This window comes from Mesitornis unicolor, unplaced genomic scaffold (genome assembly GCF_000695765.1).
Source record: "Mesitornis unicolor isolate BGI_N332 unplaced genomic scaffold, ASM69576v1 scaffold1349, whole genome shotgun sequence".
NCBI classification, from domain to species: domain Eukaryota; kingdom Metazoa; phylum Chordata; class Aves; order Mesitornithiformes; family Mesitornithidae; genus Mesitornis; species Mesitornis unicolor.
In genome coordinates this window covers 21,981-42,400 of record NW_010207769.1, presented here as the reverse complement: position 1 = coordinate 42,400, position 20,420 = coordinate 21,981, and the positions used below count along the sequence as shown (strand labels likewise).

Below are 20,420 nucleotides of genomic sequence, written 5' to 3'. Positions count from 1 at the left end.
AAAAGGAAAAAAGGAAAAAGAAAAAGGGCTGGGGTGGGGGGAGGGAGAGGGGCAACAGAAGGTGGGGAGGAAACAGAACCAAACTATCCACATGGTCCAAAAATACACCAAAAAAAACCAAAAGTTGTCTGTAGAGTCCAAACCATGAAAAAAGGTCAACCCACCTGCGGTGAGAGGCATAGTTTCCCGTTATGTGTCCGCTGCCGTCACAGCCTGGGGTTGGGCAACTGGGCAACAACAACAACAACAACAGCGAGTGTAAGTGATGGGAAGGAACGATCCACCCGAGAGCCACGGATCTGCAGAGCCAGCTGAGCACCCCCCGGGGTCTGTCTGCAGGGGGCTCAGACGGAGCCCTTGCACCACCTCCTTCCATTGGACCTCAGCGTGCCTTTATATGTTTGCATGCAAATAAACCAGCTGTTTCCCTTTCAGCTCCCTTTCCTCCCTTTTTTGTTCCCAAAAGACCACAAGGTTCCTGAAAAAAATTTGAAAAAAATCGCAAAAATTTGAAAAGTTTGTGGCAAATGTGAAAATAGTGTTCAAAATTCTTAGTTGCTTGGTTTGCTCAGTGGCAGTGGAAGACTTAAAGCAGCCTTCTTGGTGGCATGAATGAACAGGCATGAACACCACTACCTTAGTGTTGCCAATTTGGGTGATTTTTGCAATACTGAAGCTCATGCTTTGTGGGAATCAGTGCATTCCCTCAAAGCGTCACATTTCAGCTGTCTGAAATTATTTTTTCCCAGCCCATATAGCTGCAATGAAAGGCTTGAAAGTGCTGTTCGCTCCAGAAAGGGAATAAAAGTAACCTCTGCTCTTGTGCCTGGGGGCTACTAAATTGAGGACAGGCAGAATCTGCCACATCCCGCCTGCTGCTGGGAGATGGGGAAAAGTGTTATCCCTTCTCTGCGTCCCGTCCAGAGGATAAAATCCAGTTTCTGCAAGAGCAATGAGGCTCTGGCACAGTCCTGCCCTGCCTGCCCAAGACAAGGGGGTATGCGAGAGATCAGAGATGTCCTGGGACACCACAGGAATGTCTTGTGAGAGATCAAGGATGTCTTGGGACAGTTTGGCCTGGCAGGTTGAAGCTTGGGGATGCAGCTATTCCCTGTTCACCCCTGAGTCCCTTTCACAGCCCCAAACCACACAAACACAGCGAGCCCTAGAGCCAGCTCTGCTGTGAAGGTGTTAGAGCAGCAGCAATGTATTGCTATGTGGCACCCACACGTGCACTAACAGTAGGACAGCGAGAACATAGAGATGAGGAGCAGCTTCAGCAACTGCCATCAGCGCCTGGAGATGGCCCAAGGACTGCGCCCCTGCATCAAAACAGACACAGCAGGCTCGTCTGCTCCGGAGTTAACTACAGCTGATTCCTTACAGCCCTCAGGCCAGAAAGGAACAAGGATGCTGAATGCGCAGAGAAGGCTCAAGGCTGCCCACAACACCATTTATTTGTTCCAGATCTGTTTCCATTTAGGAAATTTCCCTAGGCTCATAATACAATTAAAGCACAGGAGGACTTCAGGGCTCTGCCTCAGAAATTGCTATTCACATCGCTGCTGGGTTTTAAGAAAGCCTTTAGAGCTTTGCATAGGGCAGCTGGGCTGTGCTTTGCTCTTTTAGGGCACATGCTGGTGCTGCTCTGCCCCCATGGACCTCCTCCCTGCTCCCTCTGCCTCCTGCTTGCGGAGCCGAATAACGAGCCACGTTGTATAACGTCAGCAAAACGATGCCCGCTGACTCTTCCCCGTTTAACATATGGGAAGGTCAGATGCACACACAGCAGATCTCCTCCCCATCACAACCTCCAGACTGATCCCAATATGCCCTTAGATCAGAGCCAGGTCTGAGCTGCAGCATTTGGGTCAAACTAAGCATTAACCATTGGTTTGGGGATGAGCATGGATGCAGAGCAATACTCCATCCAATAGAATAGACCCGGATCTGTATTTCCACCCACCCAGTGCCATGAATACACGGGTGTGAGCTGGGTTAGGATCTCTCTCCAGTGTAAGATGCAGCGTGACAGCAATACATACAGCACCTGTATGAGGACAGGGCTTCTCTTTTGGGTTTTTCACATTTGAACTGCTTAGATGAGGTAAGACCAATCACAGTAAGAAAGGGAACTACACTTTAGTTTTTAAAATGCATTTGCTAACAAAATTTGTCTCCTACCATCCTGGCTGTGCTGGGTACATATTTTATACATTTTGAAGGAAGAGACAAGAAGTCAGGACTTACGTGAGCAGCTCTTTCTTGATGTCCTTGGAGAGGAATTTAAGCTTGAAGTTGGTTAAAGTAACTTCCCCGGGGTATTTTCGTTCTTCAAAGTTTTCCTCTGACACTTCTTGCTCATCAGCTTCCGAGGAGGCAAAAGAGTGGGCAGCAGGCTCTGACTGCAAGAAAACAGCCAGGAAGAGTGGTTGTAGTGATGGTCATTGCTGCTGAGCTCTGGTGGGAAAGGATCCCAGGCTCATCCCAGTTAAAGCAGCATTGCCAATGGTCCTGCACCCTCTTCAAGCTCCTCACAGTACTCAGACAGACACCCAACAGTCTGTAATTTTCCCTTTTTATTGCAGAAATGTGCAAAACATGTCTTTATAGGGATACACCTGGTTCTCCCAAGCTCTTGAAGGGATGAAGATCAGTGCAATCCCCCCACACTCATCCTCAGCAGAGGGGCAGGGCACTGCTTCCAGTTTCAGAACGCTCCCACAGCCAAGAGGTCATGGTTTGGTTCCCCAATCCACAAGCATTAGCGTTAGTGACTGATGGCAGATGTAAATCATCCTGGGGAACGTTACCAGGAGCATCACTGGAAGGATTTGCAAAGACGGAAGTGCTGCAGACCCAGGACAAGGCAAGTGGTGGGTCCTTCCTTGGCTGCACCCACATTCACCCCAGAACAGCTCTGCCTCCTGCCTTGTTGTCCACAGCTGATGTTCAGTAGCACTGACAAAGCTGATAATACTTCTCTTCTGGCCTTAAAGGGCAAAGTAGGAGTTTGGGGGTGGAGGGGCGGGAAATAGGACAACTGTGTGGGCAAACATGGCATTCAGTCCCTCATGCGGTGTTATTTAAACATCAAAAGTCCTCACTCACCTCTTCTGGCTCCTCTTCCCGCTGACGGTTTGGTTTAGTGTAGTCGATGGGCCCATCCCATTCATCCTGGCGGGAGGTCTGGCTGGACTGGGGGGAGGTCATGGTGCTGCTCGTGGCACTGGTGCTGTTTTGGCGCTGGGAAACATCTGGGGACTTCATGCTGGGACTACTGCTGCAGCTACTGCTGCTGGGAAAGGTGCTCTCCCGTTTGCGGTGCTTGTTCATACTCAAGTCCAGAGTCCCGTTTTCATCCACTTCAATGTCCATGGACTGAAAGGTTGGAAACACGCCCAACATTAGCAGCTGCCTGCAATTCCCGATGGGGATCTTGCCCCTGTTTGTCTTTTGCAGTGCAGGGGGCAGGTTGTTCATGTCCCGTCCTCTCCACTGTTAGTTAGAAGGAACTGAATGGAAAGGGATGATCTTTCATAAATATTTCAGAAACGTGCTATGCAAATGCGCTCCTCTGCTACCAGCAATGTGGCATTTTGACTCCTTTGCTCAAACACAAGCATCTAGTGCCATTTAAGATACCCCATGGCATCTAAAACATCTGCCCAAGGCTGGGGGTGCAACATGGGACTTCTGGAAAACCTGTGGTCCTCTGAAAAACAGCTGGAGGTCAGCCTGGACACAGGTGGGGAGTCTCAAATGGCATCAGATACAGAGCAGTCAGCAACTGAAACCAGCCCTGAGGCTCTGCTTGGGAATGAAGCTCATCTCAGATGGGTAATTTGAACCATGATGCATCCCCGCTACACACCAAGAGCCAAGACTACCTCCTCCAAACTGTGTCACCCAAAGCAGGGAGCACAAGGGTGGCATGTCATGAGTCTCTAAAGATCAAAATAAAAGGGAGGGTAAAAAAGGTTACTTCTCCCATCCCAAACCAAGTTTTAACCAACTCCGCTGTGTGCTGGGCTCACCTTGCTGGGGGCCTCTTGCTGCTTGGTGCTGAGATTCTCGGGCATTTCCCAGCAGCGGGTGGAGAGGTTGAGGATGGCGGTGGCAGCCATGTGCGCAGCCTCGGCGTCGTGGGAGTAGTCGAAGCCTGTGGAGGAAGATGAAGTGCTCTTCACGTAACTGCTGGAGGGGCTGTGGCTGGGGGAAGAGGCCTTTGGAAAAGGTTTGGCTGGAATAAAAAGAGAAGGAACAACACAAAGCTGATGTATAACCGGCACGGGCAGCAGTGGAGGTTAAGTCAGTCAGACACAGATAACATGTTAGCAGTTCCAGGGGGAACCTGTGGTCGCTATTTTGTTCCCTGGGATGTGCAATAGGAGCAGCACTGGCTGCAACCTGGGCAATGGGCTCTCGGTGTGAAAACTTAATTGATTAATGGGTTCTGCCATCAAGTCCCCAAAACAGGAGTGCTTTTCTTTATTGAAGCTACTCCTCAGTGGAAGTGGTTAAAGGAGAAAGCTTAGAGAAGCTTCCTGGCTCTTTCTTTATTGTTCTCCATCTGTTCATAACTCATCTGCAGAGCTGACTGACGGAGAAGATTTCTTGTAGCACATTTGAAAACTTACAATTTAAAAAATTACATTAATAACAAAGCCGTGGCCATGAACTACGAGCTTCTGATGGTGACACCAATGAAATACGGATTTTCTGACAGCTGACTTATCACTTAAAAGTGCCTGAATAACGGGATTTATTACACAGCCGCACGTGGCCACGACACCGCACTGGTACCGTATGTTGCAGCACACAGCAGAGCCATCCTGGAGATGCAATTGCTCTCTACGCCCTAGGAAATGAAAGCGAGTATTTCCCAGGGTAAACCCACAATAAAGCTTGACCTAATCTTGAACCTGGACCTGTTTAGGAGGGTCTGACCCACACAGGGTCCCCTCTGAAGTCAGTAGTTTCAGTGGGTGCAGACAGGAGATTTTCAGTAGTCGCAGGATTGTATTCTGAATCAATTAGCAAAATAATCAAATTCTTAATTCATTTCACTATGCCATTTGGGGGGAAAACATCCCCCCTTCAGTGAGAGTCTCACCCAGGGAAGACTCCTAAGCTTTGGCCCGATGATGGCGAAGCAACAAGACAGCCTCGGTGGATGGGGCTACAGAGCGAAGTGGTTTCATTATTCCCATTACAAACTCATAATATAAGACACTATAAAATGCTAATCTTTCCAAGGACTGCTTTCTTCCTCGTTGTGTGCGCATATAATGCATATTGACATTAATGGGAGTTATGCACACACATGCAGGGGAATATAAATCCCTCTGGATGAAGATCTCTTTAAAATAAGTTCTCAGTGAAAGGAACAGATTTCCCTGCTATGATTGGCAATCATATTCATCTTGTCGCTTTGATTAACTCATTGGAGGCTTGCCCAAATGGTTATTCTTGTGTATGGCTGCTTGTTTTCCAGTCCGGTTTAATCCATGTCTTTGCGGCAGGGTGCGGGTATTTGCCAGCCCAGCCTGACAATATCCAGGATCATGAGATGCCAATTTCAATTTCACACCGTAGGCTCAGCGATGCTTTTCCATTTCATAAGTATTTCTACCACTAATAGACTCGCAATCAGCAAATTAGTAAAATAAGTGATGAGAAAAAATAGAAAGGATTATCCTAGTGGGTCTGCTGGAATTATTTTTGTCAGTACAATTACCCTGAAAATTCTTTGCTAATATTGCAAATAACACAATCTATTCAGCAAGAGAATCACTTGTGCTGGGAAACAAATTACTTTTCCATCAGCCCTAACCCAGGATGACAGTGGCAGTTGTGCTCTCTGGCCTCCATCCAATTTCATTGTCTGATCCTTTACAGATTTAGTACTGTAATAAAGGGTGCTTCCATTGTAGTGCAACAACCAGGATGCTTTCAAGTACGAGCACTTTTTTAGAGAGCAGCTGCATCAGGATTAAACAGGATTGTGGAAGTGGGATTAGCCAGGCAGCAAGCCCTCCTGAGGCTGCTGACTTCTGCAAACTGGACTCCTAAATATTTCTTTTTTTTTTCCCAAAAAGATGTCTTCAGGTACACGTTTGGTGTCAAAGGGAAGGTCTAATGCCAGTTTACAGCAGGTTAGCTCCCCTCCTGCTCCTGCCAGCCAAAAACCCTGAGGGTTTGGTTATACATTTCATTTTCCCCCTCCACTTTGGTTGCACAGTGTTGTAACCAGTGCAAGGTCCTCGGTAGGGAGCAGAGGTGGGTGGCTATGACAGGGAAGAGCTGGGAGGTAGGAGGTGGGTGATCGATAGGTAGCAGAGCTGGAGAGCAGAACACGGCAGAGAAGACAAATAGGTGAATTGGGTCATATATAAAATGGAAGAGGAGAAAACTATAATCCATTGAGCTAGATGAGGAAAGACAGATCAATAGATATGAACTGCAAAGCAGCAGGGACCAACTGGGGACAACTGTGTAACTTATCCCACCTAGAGATATCGCTCAAATTAATGTTCCCACCACTTGATGCAATTCTTCCCAAAGCCAAAACAACTTTCCCCCAAGCAAAGCTTCGCTGGCAGCCACAGGCTCCTCTCTCCACCCAAGGTTTGTACCACAGGACTCATCCCAGCCTTCCCCATCCTCATTTCTCCCCCTGCTCCACAGCAGCAGGAGGGATCCAGCAGCTCGGCCCCAAGACTCTCCCATTGCCCAAAAAGCCACCATCCCAAGAGCCTCACGACACATTGAGAAAGGCAGAAAATGCAAGACCCAGCCCATCCCTGCTCCCAACTTACATTTAAAGGCTTTAGGTGAGGTTTCGCTAGTCTGAATCTTTGGGGCAAGCATGCGTTTGCCAAAAACCTGAGCATCAAAACTTGCATAATCGAAGGTGACCTTGGAGTACTTCTCCAGCTCCTTGGCCAGGTTGGCCCGGGGGGTTGCTGGGACCATGTTGGGCCGGTAGCTTCCGTACTGAGGGATCTCCAGTTGCTTCACAAAGCACATAGGCCTGAGGATGAAACAACGAGCAACAGTGATTTCTCTTTTCCTTGATGAGATGGTTGTTGGCAGGGGACCAGATGCGATGGGGATGTGTAGCTACACCTTGTCCCCGAGGGGTTACTGGGGAAGAGGAGGCAGCAACAGCCCTTTTGCTCTCCCTCGGCAAGTCTGCATCTTGCTTGGGTCTTTTAGATTCTTTTTTTATCCCTCCCCACCTCCTTATTTTACTTTTTCCTTTTTCTAAGCAAAACACCAAGGTGTCGATCTCATGCAAAACAATATTCTTGCAGACTGCCCTGGCATGGCAGCACTTTTCCAATGGTGGTAAAAACTTGGGTATCACTCATCTACGAGACCCGGGACACCAGATGGCACATGGTGGTGTGAGGACCCCAATTTAGCCCTGCTCTTCGCTGCAGATTCATTGCAAAAGCACCAGAGCCTCTTCCCTGCCTGCAGAGTCCCCCTTAAAGACCCGCTTCTGCCGGGCTGCCTATCATGAATCGATTTGTCTTGCATATAAATTGTATATAAATGGCCTATTGTTATTCTCCTTCCTGTGACCTCTTTCCACCACTGAGTCCTTGGAGCGGGAGCTCCTTGGAGCATGGAGTGTCCTCGTGATGCTCTCAGAGCGCACTACACACGGCACGGGCTCCGCTGCAAATAAATAAGTAATCGCCCTAAATGGCCTTTCCAAAGCACCGAGCTCTCAGCACCGAGGTGCTCAGCAGTCCTGGGGAGCAAATAAATAAATTAATCAGACCTCGACGCCTTTGTGGGAGTGCTGCTCTGGGCTCGTACTGTGGTTTTTATCCTGCAAAATAACTAACCATATTACAATCCATCTGTAGCCTCATGAATCACATCAGCTACGGAAGCCAGCATCTATCAGGGACATCCTTAACGTGAGACAACCCTTTCTCCCGGGAAGATAGAGACGGGTGAAACAACAAAATAAATGTGACTGGTTTGGAAATGAGTGGCAGGTTTCTCTCCTCTGAACCGCACAGGCTAAGGAAGAAAAGCGGGTGGACTTAACACAGAAGTGCCATCGAGTGATTTATATGTAGCCTAAATCTCCTCTCCTCCCCCTCCCTGAGCCCACCCTACTTATAATGCTAATATAATAGCCATCATTCGCTGGCACTTTGCATTGCAGAGCAATCGGCACAAATGTCTTCTGCTGCACTGCTGAAACCCTTTGGCCTGTAGCCTCAGCATTAATTGATGCTACAGAAGCAATTCATTGTCCTCAATGCCCTCCCTGGGATCATCAATTAAATATCTCCCCACCTTGACGAGACCTATGATCATAATAACAGGACTCAGCGGTATCAGGATATGGCCGGAGGGAGCCATGGCATCATGGGGAGGGCTGGGGTAACACAGTTTCACAGTCCCAATTTACCTGAGTATCCGGTCAGAATTGGAGCTGGTCTTCGAAGGGTCACCAGACTGGGTTTGTTGCTTTTCATGCGATTTGGCTAATTTTTCAGCAGCAGCAATGGGGCACCCAGATAAACTGCGGGTGATATTTTTTTTAAAGTAGAAAAAAAAAGGGAGAGAGAAAAAAACCAAGCATGAGGGATGAGTATGAAATTCTTCATTTCAAAGACACAAAGCTGCACTGAGCCCATGAGAAAAGTGTTTGTATTTAAAGGGGTTTTTATTATTATTATCATTATCCTAGCTTACTTTTAGTCTTGGGAAGCAGCAAAGTAGCGAAAGAGTAAGTGTCAAATCTCTATTGGATGAGCCCTGGAGCATCCCCAGGGCCTGGAGGTGGATCAAGAAGGCAGCTCCCCAGGCTGAGCACAGCAGGCGCAGAAGGGGACGGGCTGGTTTCTTTGAGTGGTTTTAGCAGCTAAATAGCATTTTTGATTTGTATTTATTTGGCTCTTTTGCAGGGGCTGTTTGAAGGGAGCCTTCTGAGGGGCACTTGTGGGGAAGCATTTGCACTTCTGATGTGCACGGCTGCCAGCGCGGTGCCAGGGCGAGCTTGGAGGCTGTAATGGCTTTTGCTCGCACACACCCTACGTGTGAGCTGGCCTAGGGGCCAGCTCTGCTCTTATGGTGATTGCTTAGGGAAGGTAAAAACCCCTCACAAGCAGAGCCTGCATGCTCCCCACCGACCCCAAACCATCACAGGCACCTTCATCGCCAGAGCAGCCAGCACCAAGGGACCCCATCTCAGCCCCATGCAAGATTCAGAGCTCCAACTCCACCAGGTCTCAGCCCAAACCACTGTGCCAAAAGCTGGCTCCATAACCCACTAACACCAATGGGTCACCTCAGTCTCACTGTGATTGCTTGTTGCCTGCATGAAACCGAGCTTCTCAATTAACCGAGCAGATTTCCCCCATGTTCCTCTAGCAGCTACGGCTACAGCAAAGCACCACCAGCTTCCTCCACGGCTGAACGAGTAACGACACAAACTCACCTCACGCCTGCAAATGCATCAACATTTGCAGAGCTGTCACTCTCTACCAATTAAGCTCAAGCGCAACGAATGTTAAATCATAAATTCATGAGTGCATATCCCTGTAGCACAAGCTGGTCTGGATTCTTGGAAGGTTTCTAGCTTTTAAGAGCATCATCCACTCCACTTGCAGCCTTCCCATTTGTAGAAGTGCAGGAGTTTGACCATAAGCCAGAGCACAGGCTATAATTACAGATCCCAAAGCACAACCCTGTCCCCTCCTGACCACCTTTGGGCTGAGGGCCTACAGAAAGAGGACCTAAATTCCCAGCTCATCAATAATTTCAGCCTAAATATTGTGGAAATTCCTAGAAATCCTGTTAAGTACCACACCACCAAACACAAACATCATCCTCTGCTTCCCTGGCACCAAATACATTTTCCATGAACACCCACCAGCATCTACCCCTCCATAGTCCCACCTGCGAGCCTGGAAGCATCCCCTGCTCTATTCCCACCCAGAAATCACTGCTCTGTCTTGCTTTCCTGTATTACTCTTTGTCTGTAGGGTCATCCCTACTTTGCCCATCTTGGCTGCACCACCTCTCAGTGCAAGAGTAAAACCAATGTCTTTTGGGGATGGTTGCCCTGCTGCCACCCTTGCCTTGGCTGTTACGGAGGAGAAGTCAAAGCTGGTACCTCCTGTGCGTGTTGCGGTTGCTGTTGACGTGACCCTGTCCTGTGCAGCCTGGCGTGGGGCATTTCAACACGTTCTCGTGCATCGCCAAGACTTCGGAGCCAGAAGGGGAAGGGGAGAGGGGAAGGGAAGCAAAAACAACTTGATAAAAATTGGAGGAAAGAAAAAAAAAAAGACAAAATAATCAAGTCTTGTACGCTGGTTTCCTAGAAATCAGGGAACGTGAAATGGTGTAATTAGAATTTGTCTGCTTAGAGAAAAAAGATTTACAGGGCAGCAGTGCTCGGGTCAGCACTAGATTAGCATCTCTGCACACAGCTTGGGCTTTCTTCTCCTTTGCTGATTGCAATCCAGTTTTCCCCATTCAGCCCCTCCCAGCCATCACTGTTTTGGAGCCAGGGCTCCCGATTTCAGGTAGTTTTAAGTGATTGAAGTTGTATCTCTGCTTTTATCCTTAGGACTAGTCTTTGTTTGAGGTTGGTTTTTTTTTAATTTTAATCTTCAGGATTATTGCTTCCTGCAGCGCTGACCTTAAAAGTAAAGAAAATCATTTGATTTGCAAGCTTTTCTAAAGCACACAGCTTGTGTTAGTTATTTATTAATATTTTTTCCTTGCATTCAAGCTTGTTTCCTGCAGTTCTGTGCTTATGGCAGGTCTGCAAGCTTTGAAATTACTGATAAGGAAGGATTCTTCTTTTTTTTTGTTTATTATCATAAACATATAACATTGATTTTTATGTATATGCACAGGGAAAGTTATTTAGGATGCTGGTAGAGAGGTAGAAATAAAATATCTCTTCATGTATGTACATATATATGTATAATCTTTCATGATGATGATAAATATTTTCTGTGAAATAGATGAATCTTGATATAGCACCTTGCGAATTTTAGTGATGAGAGAAGACTGAACGACTGACTTTCCTCTGCCCTGCAGCAGCACCTTCAGCACATTTGGACAGCAGGAAAGATGACTTTCCCCTTCTTCCCAATGTGACATCCCAAACAGAGAAAAATATGAGACATTCAATGTAAAGATGGGATCGGCCTAACACACCCCTGGAGGGGGGCAGTCATTTTTAAAGCACCTCTTTGATTTTCAAAGAAGGGACCTCGTTCTCCACAGGATGGTGCTAAAAATCTTTAAGAAGGGTAGGACTTCCTAATAATCTCCATAGCACTTCCCATGAAGAGCGATAACACCTCAGTAGGTAGAAGCATCCTGCAACAACTTGGAAAAGCACCATCCCACACCAGAAACCCTGTTATACCCCAAGAATTAACATCAGGCTTTTGCTAGGGACTCAGTCATAAAATTCACATCATTTGGGGTTATTTGGAGTGCCCCTTGGCCTTGAGACAGCTCTACTCATCATGTGGGAAATTTCCCCTAGGAATTAAGGGTTTGGACTGATTTAAACATCCCTTGTTACCCCACCATGTACTCACTCTCGGGAGGGATCCTGTCTTTGTGCGGACAACCAGAGAGGCTGCGGTGGTGAGGGTAGAGTCCCGTGACGTGGCCGGTCCCATCACAGCCTGGAGTCGGACATTTGATTTCTCGTTTCTCGGGTCTTGAGGGATCTAAGGATTGCGGGAAAGGGGCGGTGGGAAGCAGAGGGAGAAAGGAGAGAAAAAGTAGTGAGGATGCTTCCCGCCAGTTTTCCAGTCAAACAAGGAGAAACATTTGGGTCTGGAGGGGTTCTTTTTATCCCAAAAGTGCAATTGTAACATTGGAAGTTTCAAAATTTAAATCGGCAAGGCAATTTGGGTAACGAACCCGGCTAGGAGCATGGGTCTGCTCACATCGACTAAGACGACAGCCAACGACAGAAGACAGCTGTGAGCAGACTCTTACCACCACCTTAAAAATCTACTTGGATTTTAAACCAGTCCTGCTGCTCAGGCTGAGAGTTTCAAGGCCAACAAACAGTTTAGCCAGGCAATTCCCCTACAGATGTAGAGGACTCCAGCACTTTGTGCATTCACTGCTGACCTCCAAGATGTCCCCAACCCTCTGGGCATTGAGGATTTGTGGCTAAATTCCCTCCATGGGCTGTGAAACTTGCCCAGCAGCCCAGTTTTCATGGAGTACTGAGCAAATTCAGCTCTTTCACAGAAAATACACAACGACTCATCCCCATACCTTTGCCGTAGTAGCTCTTTCGGATGCTGTCCAGTGGTTTGCTCTGTTTCTCATCCACCTGGAAGTGCTTTACGTGCTCTCCTGGCAGCCGGCTGGGCTCCCGCACAATTTTCACCTGCTCAGCTTTCAGCGCGATGGCTTGTTCCAGCAGCCCCAGGTTCCCCCTCGTCATCATGTCGTACATCTCTGACTCGTCGGTCACCGCCGATTTTTGGGAGCGGGCGTCATCGTCTTTGTCGTCATCTGACCGGACCTCCACGATGACTGAGTACTCGGGCTTCGGGCTGAACTGCCCTTCACAGTGGCTTTTCTGGGTGTCCTGAGAAGTGTGAGGAGCTTCTTCACAGATCACTTCAGGAGCCATCTCCTCCTCCTCTTCATCTTCCTCCTCTTCTTCCTCTTCTTCTTCCTCTTCTTCCTCATCCTCCTCCTCATCATCGTCTTCATCATCCTCCTCTTCCTCCTCATCCTCTTCTTCTGCTTCAGCCTTTTGCAGTTTGCAGGACTCCTCACAGTTCGCGTCGTCCCGATGCTCCGGACACAACTCGCTGCTGCGTTCGCTGGTGACCTCGATGACCTCCTCCGCATCCTCCGTCTGGATGATGATCTCCTTGTCGCACTCCTCCTCCACTAACTCCTCTCCCGCATCCTCGTGGACCAGGTGCACAACGTTGGATGTCGGCTTGGAGGCCTGCAGCTCAGCTTCAGGCAGCTGCCCTTCAATGGCGAGGGTTTCCTCCGCTATTTGGCCTAGGTTTAGGAGAGAGTTGGCGATTATTTCTTGATAGCTGCTATAGTTGGCCTTGCTGGGCCCAGACGTACTTGTTGCTGTGTTTTGTCCATAATGGGTCAATTTTGCTGGGCTTCTCTCTGAGGAGGGGGAGAAGAAAAGAAGGAAAAGAAAAAAAGGAGGAAAAGGAAAAGAAAGAAAGGGGGGAAAGGAGAAAAGGGAAAGAAAGAGGGAAAAGGAGAACAGGGAAAGAAAGGGGGGAAGGGAAAGAAAGGAGGAAAATAAAGCAATTATATAAGCTCATAAACAGCTTTTTATCTTACTTAAACTTCGCCGAAACCAGAGTCTGGCTGTTATACACCTGGAGCAGCCTAATTTAGTGCATTTGGAAACGGCAGGTAGAAAAGGGATTTCCACATGGAAGCTTTCATGGGGCTCAGCTACACATGGCTTCCTGGTTCCTGACTGTCAGCAACCATCTGCCCTCCTCACCCCCGGTTCTCCAGGGGCTCCAAACAGGGGTGCCGAGCCCCTTGAGGCACCAATGTGGGACCCCAGCTGCCTTCCTTGCTGCAAGCTCCTCTGTGCTTTCCATGGGTCTTTCACCAGGGAGCATCCCTGATGGAAAAGCTCTCATTTTTAAGACACCAGAGACAATCTGTGCGTATCCCCTCTCAGCTTAACCAGTTGTGCTTCCACTGAACATAATTGAAGGACCCATCCTGTACATAATTCAGAGGAGCTATAACTCCTGGTTATTAATACTCCCTGCCCTTTATTCATCTGCAGAACACAGCTCTGCAATCAATAATGATAAAGCACCTTCTGCCGGCTCAGGGCTATGGGTCTCCTCCTGCTCCACCGCCTCTGCCTCGTCCTCCTCCAGCGTCCCCTCCGACTCATCAGAGCCAGACTCCTCCTTCGCCTCGGCCTCCTCGCTGCCGTCGCTGTCGACGTTGTAGCCTTCATCCAAGGCCAGCTTGAGCGGATGGGATTTTCTCTTTGACACCAGATGGTCAGACTCTGCATCCTGAAGTTTCCTCTTCTTTGCTAGAGGGCAGCTTTGTAAACTGCAGATGGGATCAAGGAGCAGAGAGGAGGCATTGCCGAGTGAGAAAGGCATGGCCACAGCATCTGAACCCGTTAGGTGAAGGCAAGCAGGACAAATACACAAATACTAAAAACAAAATATCATCCAACAGCCCAGATTTTAGCTGTTTTAACCCTTTGCAGCCAGAAGAGCTGCTTGTGGACCTTGACTTTGTGCAACATTGCCAGCTTTACTGAGAAGCCAGTGCAGCAATGCTGGGCTCACTCCCGCAGTCTGGCCCATGGTCAGTTATTGTCCAGGGCACAGCAGCACCAACAGCTCCCATCGCCATTGTTGGTGATGGCCACCAGTGCCATCAGGAAACCAGGCAGGAGATGCAGAACCAACCGCTGGGACATGTCCACCAACCACTCCAATTTCACCATTATAGGGTGATGAATGCCACCAGTTATGGCTGGCCTAGCCTCAAAGGCAGCCAGCATGCTCTCACTTCCCATCCCTGGTCATAGAAGCACCGAGCAGCCCAAAATCTCCGTCTGCCGACAGCTCCCATCAACCCCAGATGCCTGAGTCAGGTACTTCTGCTTTGGTTTGGGGACTGTGGAAAGGCTACTGGTGAAGCAGATCCCCCAGGATCCCTCACAGAGTGATGGAGAGACAGAAAATGGGCATATTTGAGGCAGGTGAGTTGGATTGCTACCCTCAACCAGCTTCTCTCCAGCAAACATCTGTCTGGGTTTTTTGCTAGTGTTTTTCTATCCCCACTATCTCTGACCCAGCCTCACCTTCTGTGTCTCGCGTACTTTCCACGGATGTGTCCTGAGCCGTTACAGCCTGGGGTCGGACAGCTTGAGAAGGAAACAACCATCAGGAACAGCAATAGGAGAATTCTTTTTTAATTAGAAGTGTATAAACTATGGTCAGTTAAACAGGTTCTGTGCACAAGGAACAAAATAACCGCAAAAGGGAAGATAATTTTCCTCAAATGCTTCAGCTTGTCCCTTTGAATTCCAAGTGAGGAGGGCAGGAGAGCAGCCTTGCAGTTTGCTAAAAATTAATGAAATGACTCACCCCATTTAATTAGATGAACGGTTCATTATAGTTTTATGAGTATGTTTAATTAAAGATTTGCATGTGTAAGAAAGAGCAAGCTTTTAGAAAGCAGACAACTACTCCACTCTGCCTCCCCATTGCCTCTCTTCAGTATTCTTTTTTGCTGGTGCAGGATGAAAACATGGGCTTTTTACTTATTTGATGGCATATCAGGGAGCTGGGGTTCCTTGCAGTAAGAAATGGGTGGCATTTTGGAAAGAGCAGGCTGGGAGTGGATCGAGGAGGCTTTAGCCAGAGCACGTTTGGTGGAGATCACCAGGACAAAAATCCTCAAAAGCAACTCAGAGCCTCACTTTTAGGGGAACAGATGGGATTTATGCAATCAGATCTCCCAAATGCTTGCACTTGTTCCTGCTGCCCTGCAGAAGAGGATGAGTTAAAGACTTCCAGGGAGCTCTGGGCAGTGCTTGCCATAGGCGGCATTGATGCCGATGCAGCCTGAGTTGCAGCATCCTCAGCACCTCCCCTGCAGGGGTAATTAGTCCCAGCTCCAGCAGCTGTAAGGGCTCCAGATAAGAAGCATTAAAGCAAACATTTTCTGGCAAAACCAGATTATGGCATTGATTAGAGGATGCCCAAGTGACTTGCCTGACGTCTCAGGAATTCTGGAGTCATGTAGGATTAATAACCTCATTTAGCACCGTATCACCCTCGGCCCAGGAAGCTGGAAGCGCTAATGAAATCTCTTGATGACAGTGCACAGGGAGAAGGCATCACAAGCCCAGAGGGGAGCCAACCAGCCTGTTATTCTTGGAGTAAAAAACATGGGACAGCATCAAATAGAACCAAGTGCCAAGTCAGGCTTTAGGGACTCCAAATTTCTGCTCTCAGCAGAAAGCTAAGCATAAGGAGGATCTGAGTGCGCTGAGGGATGCAGCAGCTCTGGGTGCACTAGTGGGTTGTTAATGGCTCATCTCCTCAGAACACACTGCACAAGTCAGATCGCTGTGTGGAAAGAATATAATTCAACCCAAAACCGGGACAGGAATGGACTACTGAACTGTCAGGGGAGTAGGAACCCTGCCTTCAGGGAGACTGGCTTGCTTTAGCTTAGCAAAGCAAATGCTGAGAGGGCAAATGATGGCAGCATGTCCCCTAAGGACACATGGATGTGCAGCCATGGGTGTAAGCTGAACCTCCTGGCCCCTCCAAGATGAAGTCCTTCCTTCCTGCTGTCCCCTTTGCTCATGGCCCAATTTCAGCTGGAGATGCTAAGCATCCTCTAAAGCCATCACTTGGGGGATGGCTCCCAGGTGTCAACAGCCTGAACCCTGCCATGCCTGGGGTCCTCGAGGCACCCCTTCCCCAGGAAAATGCTCAAGGTCACACAGAAAAAGATCTCATACCACTCACATGCGTAACTGGAAGAGGGAGCTTCCCCCCTTCCCTGCTCCCTCTGTGGATGATCTGCAAGTCTATTTAATTTTAATTGCCCCCAGTCATGACTGAGGATGCTCTGTCCTGAGCAGTCCCAGACACGCTTTTAAGTGACTGCACACCAAAAGACAGAGCGGTGTTTATGTTACCAGTGACTTGCCTGAAAAAGGCCTTATTCAGAGAGAAACAAGTGCAGCTCTGATGGAGATGCTACAGGCTTTTATAAGCTTTCCTGCATCAAATAAAGCCCATTTCCCCCTACCCCATTTTTGATGTGGTGAAATGAAGCTTGCAGTAAAAAGTAAGTAGGAAAGAGCTAAGTGGTTCAGCACTGAGGTTTTCTGAAGCAGGTGACAATTTCGGATGTCTCTGGCTTCCATGCATTAATTTAATCCCTTTTAAAAAAGCACCAGCACAGAGGTGATGCTCCAAGCCAGGCTTTCCTGTCCCAGCTCTCCTCTGGGGAGGTTTCCTGTATTTTGGCAGGAGTCCCAGAAGGGGAGAGGGGTTTTGAGGTCCATTAAAGCTGCTCTCCTTCCCCGCTAGAGCCACCACACCGACCTACTCTCCCCCTCTCCGCAGCCTTCATATGCCTGACAAAAGGGCCTCTTATTGTTATGCAGACGATGCCCTGCTTCCAATTAGTCGATTAATCGTCCAGTTAATCAGGCAATTAGGTGACAGCTGCAGAGATGGCTTTGTGGAGCACTCTGTCCTGCCCCTTATATATGTCACCTGCTCCAATTACCACCTCCACTCAAGTGTTCAGCAATAAAAGTTGGAGAAGTGGCATGCCCACAGCTCACTCCAGAGTAATAGGAGAGTGGAGGAGCAGAAATGCTCTGAAATTGGGCTGGTTAAGGTCCAATTACTCTTTGACACATACGGCTTTCTAACGGAGGCTGCTAGGAGAGGCAGCCCCTGTTATTAGTGCCTGTCCAGGTTAAAGACTCCTACCTCTTGTGTAAGCCCTTGTGTAAGGTTTAAAGGGAGCTTAGAGACGGGGGAGGCTGTTATTTATAATGAGAAGCTTGGGAGGGCTGCAGAGGCTCTTTTGGCTGCTGCTGTTGGCATGCCAGCGCTGCTAAATGAGGGACAATGGGACCTCAGTCACCCAAGAGGGGACACAGGGCCAAAGGAGGAGCTTCTGGCATGAGAAGCGATTGGACACAATGTTGTTTGGGGGCAACAAGAGGATGTAAAATACATGGAAAAGAAACTCTGGTTAGCAGGGCATTGTCCCTAATGATCCTGCAACACAAAACGTGGGCATTAGGTTTTGCTGGGGTTTAGATCTGGGGTGGGACAGAGCCTGGCTGGAGGGACTTCAGTCTAATGTGATCCATCCAGAGCTGGTGTTTTCATCCCTTTAACTTCTGTGATTCCTCTGATGTGTGTTACAAAGTGGTGCCCCAAGGACTTGGACAATACCAATATAAGCCCCCCAGCAAGACCTCCACCCCATTAGTCTCATGGGTTTGCCCCTCTCACCCAGGTTCCCAAGCCTGTAAGGAGCTGGGGGGCTTCTCCCAAGCCAGTACCAACAGAGCACCCTCCCTCCCACCGCCGAGGAGGAGCAGGGTCCTTACCTCACCTCCTGGCCAATGAGCTCCGTGGGCACTGGGCGAAGGGGCAGGATGCAGCAATGGAAACAAGCACAAGGTCAAAAACACAACAGGGATGCCCGGCCCCTCAAGACATCCCCCTTCCCTGGGGTAGCCTCTTTTGCCTGCTGCTGGGTTTCTATTGCCTCCTCGGCCATCTCATTTGGGAAAAAAAAGTGCAAATCTGTCCTGCCACCGCTTACTGCATGTCAGCCTGTCATAAATCATAACCCTGCCCTGCAAATCTTCATGCCTGAGCTGAATTTCAAGTGTATGAGTGCATTCTTGCAGCATCAGGGACTACCTCTCTCTAAATACACAACAACTTTAAAGTCAGCAGAGCTATACTTGCATATAACTCAAACACTTTTAAGTAAAGACCAAATTTTCTCATGCCTTCTTCTCTGTTTGCCTTTAAGATATGCTTCTCGGTTACTTTTTTGCACAGTTCACTGCTGTTTTGCTGCAATGGTCACATTCACCCCCTACCCATCAACAGGCACAGGGATATTTTTCTCCTCCCCCTGTCCCAGACTGATGTGGGAGCCCTTGCTTACGCTTGGACATGTGGCAGGGAAAGTGCTACTTGGATTTTAGGGCAAACAACAGTTTGTAGGGGTTTTAAGGATTATTCTCCACTTGTGAATAAGAGGACATCCCATTGCTTACAATAACAACATAGAACAACATCACTTCGCTGCTGAAACCTCACATCCAGCCAGGAATCCAAATAATCAGGAGGGGGAAAAAAAACCCACAACACAAGTCTAAATTTGCCCAGGCTAAAAACCATAACACGTTTGCTCAATTTGTTTGAGCTAATTGGGTTTCCTGGGATCCAGCTCCCGGTGAGATGACTCACAAGCTTCAACAAACTGGAGGCAGTGGCAAGTCCCAGGGTGTATGCAATAAATTACCTTTTCACATCAAGAAACCCAGATTCGAGTGTGGGGAAGGCAGAGTGCAAGAAAACAAATAGAATCAGGGCGCTCTCATTTAGCAACCTGAGCGAGCACCTTTATGTATGGGCAACAAAGCAATGAAAGCCAAATATCGGCGTGGATTTGGATTCAGCACAATTGGCAGCAGCTGGGTTTTGCTTTTGGAAAGATGTGGGTGCTGAGAAGAGCAAGGAGGAAGGTGGGACAGGACAAAGCGAGGTGGTGCAGCACAGCTGTAGGTGGAAGCTGCTGTATTTACAGCCACCACTTTTACAGCCCACCCTGTTCATCCCTCGCTTCTCAACACTTTTGCAGTTCATCAAATCCAGGGCCACAGAAAGGAACCAAAAAAACCAGAGAGACCAGTCTGTGGCCAACCCATCACCTGAGGTGACACCCTGTGCTCTGTATCAGAGCGCTTTGCCTTACCCAGAGAGAAAGCCCGCCAAGCCCGACCAACAGCAAAAAATAAACTACAACCAAGCTTTGCATTAACGACTCGTTTGTCCTCCCGTCCCTGTCTGCTTCTCCCGCACGCACGGCTTCTGCCAGGCGCTCTCAGATGTGCAACTTCAAAGCCGCTGGCAGAGTGCGCGTGATGAAAGCCCCAGGAGCTGATCTGAAGCTCCAGTGATTGCGATCCTCCTAAAGCAAAGCATGCAAAGAGGCTTTTTTTTCCTTTTTCTTTCACTGGTTACAGGGAATGAGGGCTAAATATTATGAGGACCTGTATCAGGTTTGTGATTGGGAGCTTTCCAGGTTTGTTGACAAATTTTGGTGGGGTTGGATGTGGAGGGGCAGTGAGCATACCTTAAAGAGTTAAGCCTGGACCTGAAAAATCAAAGCCTATGTGGAAGAAGCAAAGTGCAGGGTCTGTAAGTCCCCGTGCTGAGGGACAAGCAGCTGCTCACCTCTGATAGACTTCGATCGCGTGCGTGCTCTCTTATCGTCATTTTCTAAACTCATCTGGAACAGAAAGAAAAGAAAATTGTTGAAAGATAACAAGAAAATCATTGTTAAAGGACAGTCTCACGTGTGGTTGTTGCTCTGTGTAAATACCTGGGTGGGAGGGAAAGCTTTCTCATGTTTCTGAGACAGACGTTTCTTGCATTGCTTTTACCCTTCAACCCACAGTGCCCTAATTTAGCAACCTGAAATTAATTTCCACATCCTGGGACATCACAAGGACTCTCTGGTGGTCAGGTACCAACAAACACCCAGATGTGACGAAAGCGGCTGCATCCCAGATATCACTTGTTACAGCCAGAACCGATTTCTATGGATTCACACCATGGAAGTGCTGTGAGTAC

At 48.4% G+C, this 20,420-nt stretch overlaps 1 protein-coding gene across 1 annotated transcript in view; it reads right to left on the bottom strand.

The window, feature by feature from the left end:
- The window catches only part of MYT1 (myelin transcription factor 1), a 32,051-nt gene extending 11,975 nt beyond the window's left edge, over nucleotides 1-20,076 (bottom strand). Inside the window, exons 1-13 of the mRNA XM_010192214.1 lie at nucleotides 20,022-20,076; nucleotides 18,155-18,185; nucleotides 14,861-14,923; nucleotides 13,845-14,094; nucleotides 12,295-13,162; nucleotides 11,598-11,732; nucleotides 10,151-10,241; nucleotides 8,441-8,554; nucleotides 6,822-7,036; nucleotides 4,038-4,162; nucleotides 3,112-3,381; nucleotides 2,251-2,405; nucleotides 165-227 (exon numbers count right to left, since the gene is read on the bottom strand). Coding sequence (XP_010190516.1) covers nucleotides 165-227; nucleotides 2,251-2,405; nucleotides 3,112-3,381; nucleotides 4,038-4,162; nucleotides 6,822-7,036; nucleotides 8,441-8,554; nucleotides 10,151-10,241; nucleotides 11,598-11,732; nucleotides 12,295-13,162; nucleotides 13,845-14,094; nucleotides 14,861-14,923; nucleotides 18,155-18,185; nucleotides 20,022-20,076 — 2,435 coding nt within the window. The remainder of the gene's footprint in view (nucleotides 1-164; nucleotides 228-2,250; nucleotides 2,406-3,111; nucleotides 3,382-4,037; nucleotides 4,163-6,821; nucleotides 7,037-8,440; nucleotides 8,555-10,150; nucleotides 10,242-11,597; nucleotides 11,733-12,294; nucleotides 13,163-13,844; nucleotides 14,095-14,860; nucleotides 14,924-18,154; nucleotides 18,186-20,021) is intronic.
- Between the last annotated feature and the right edge of the window lie 344 nt (nucleotides 20,077-20,420).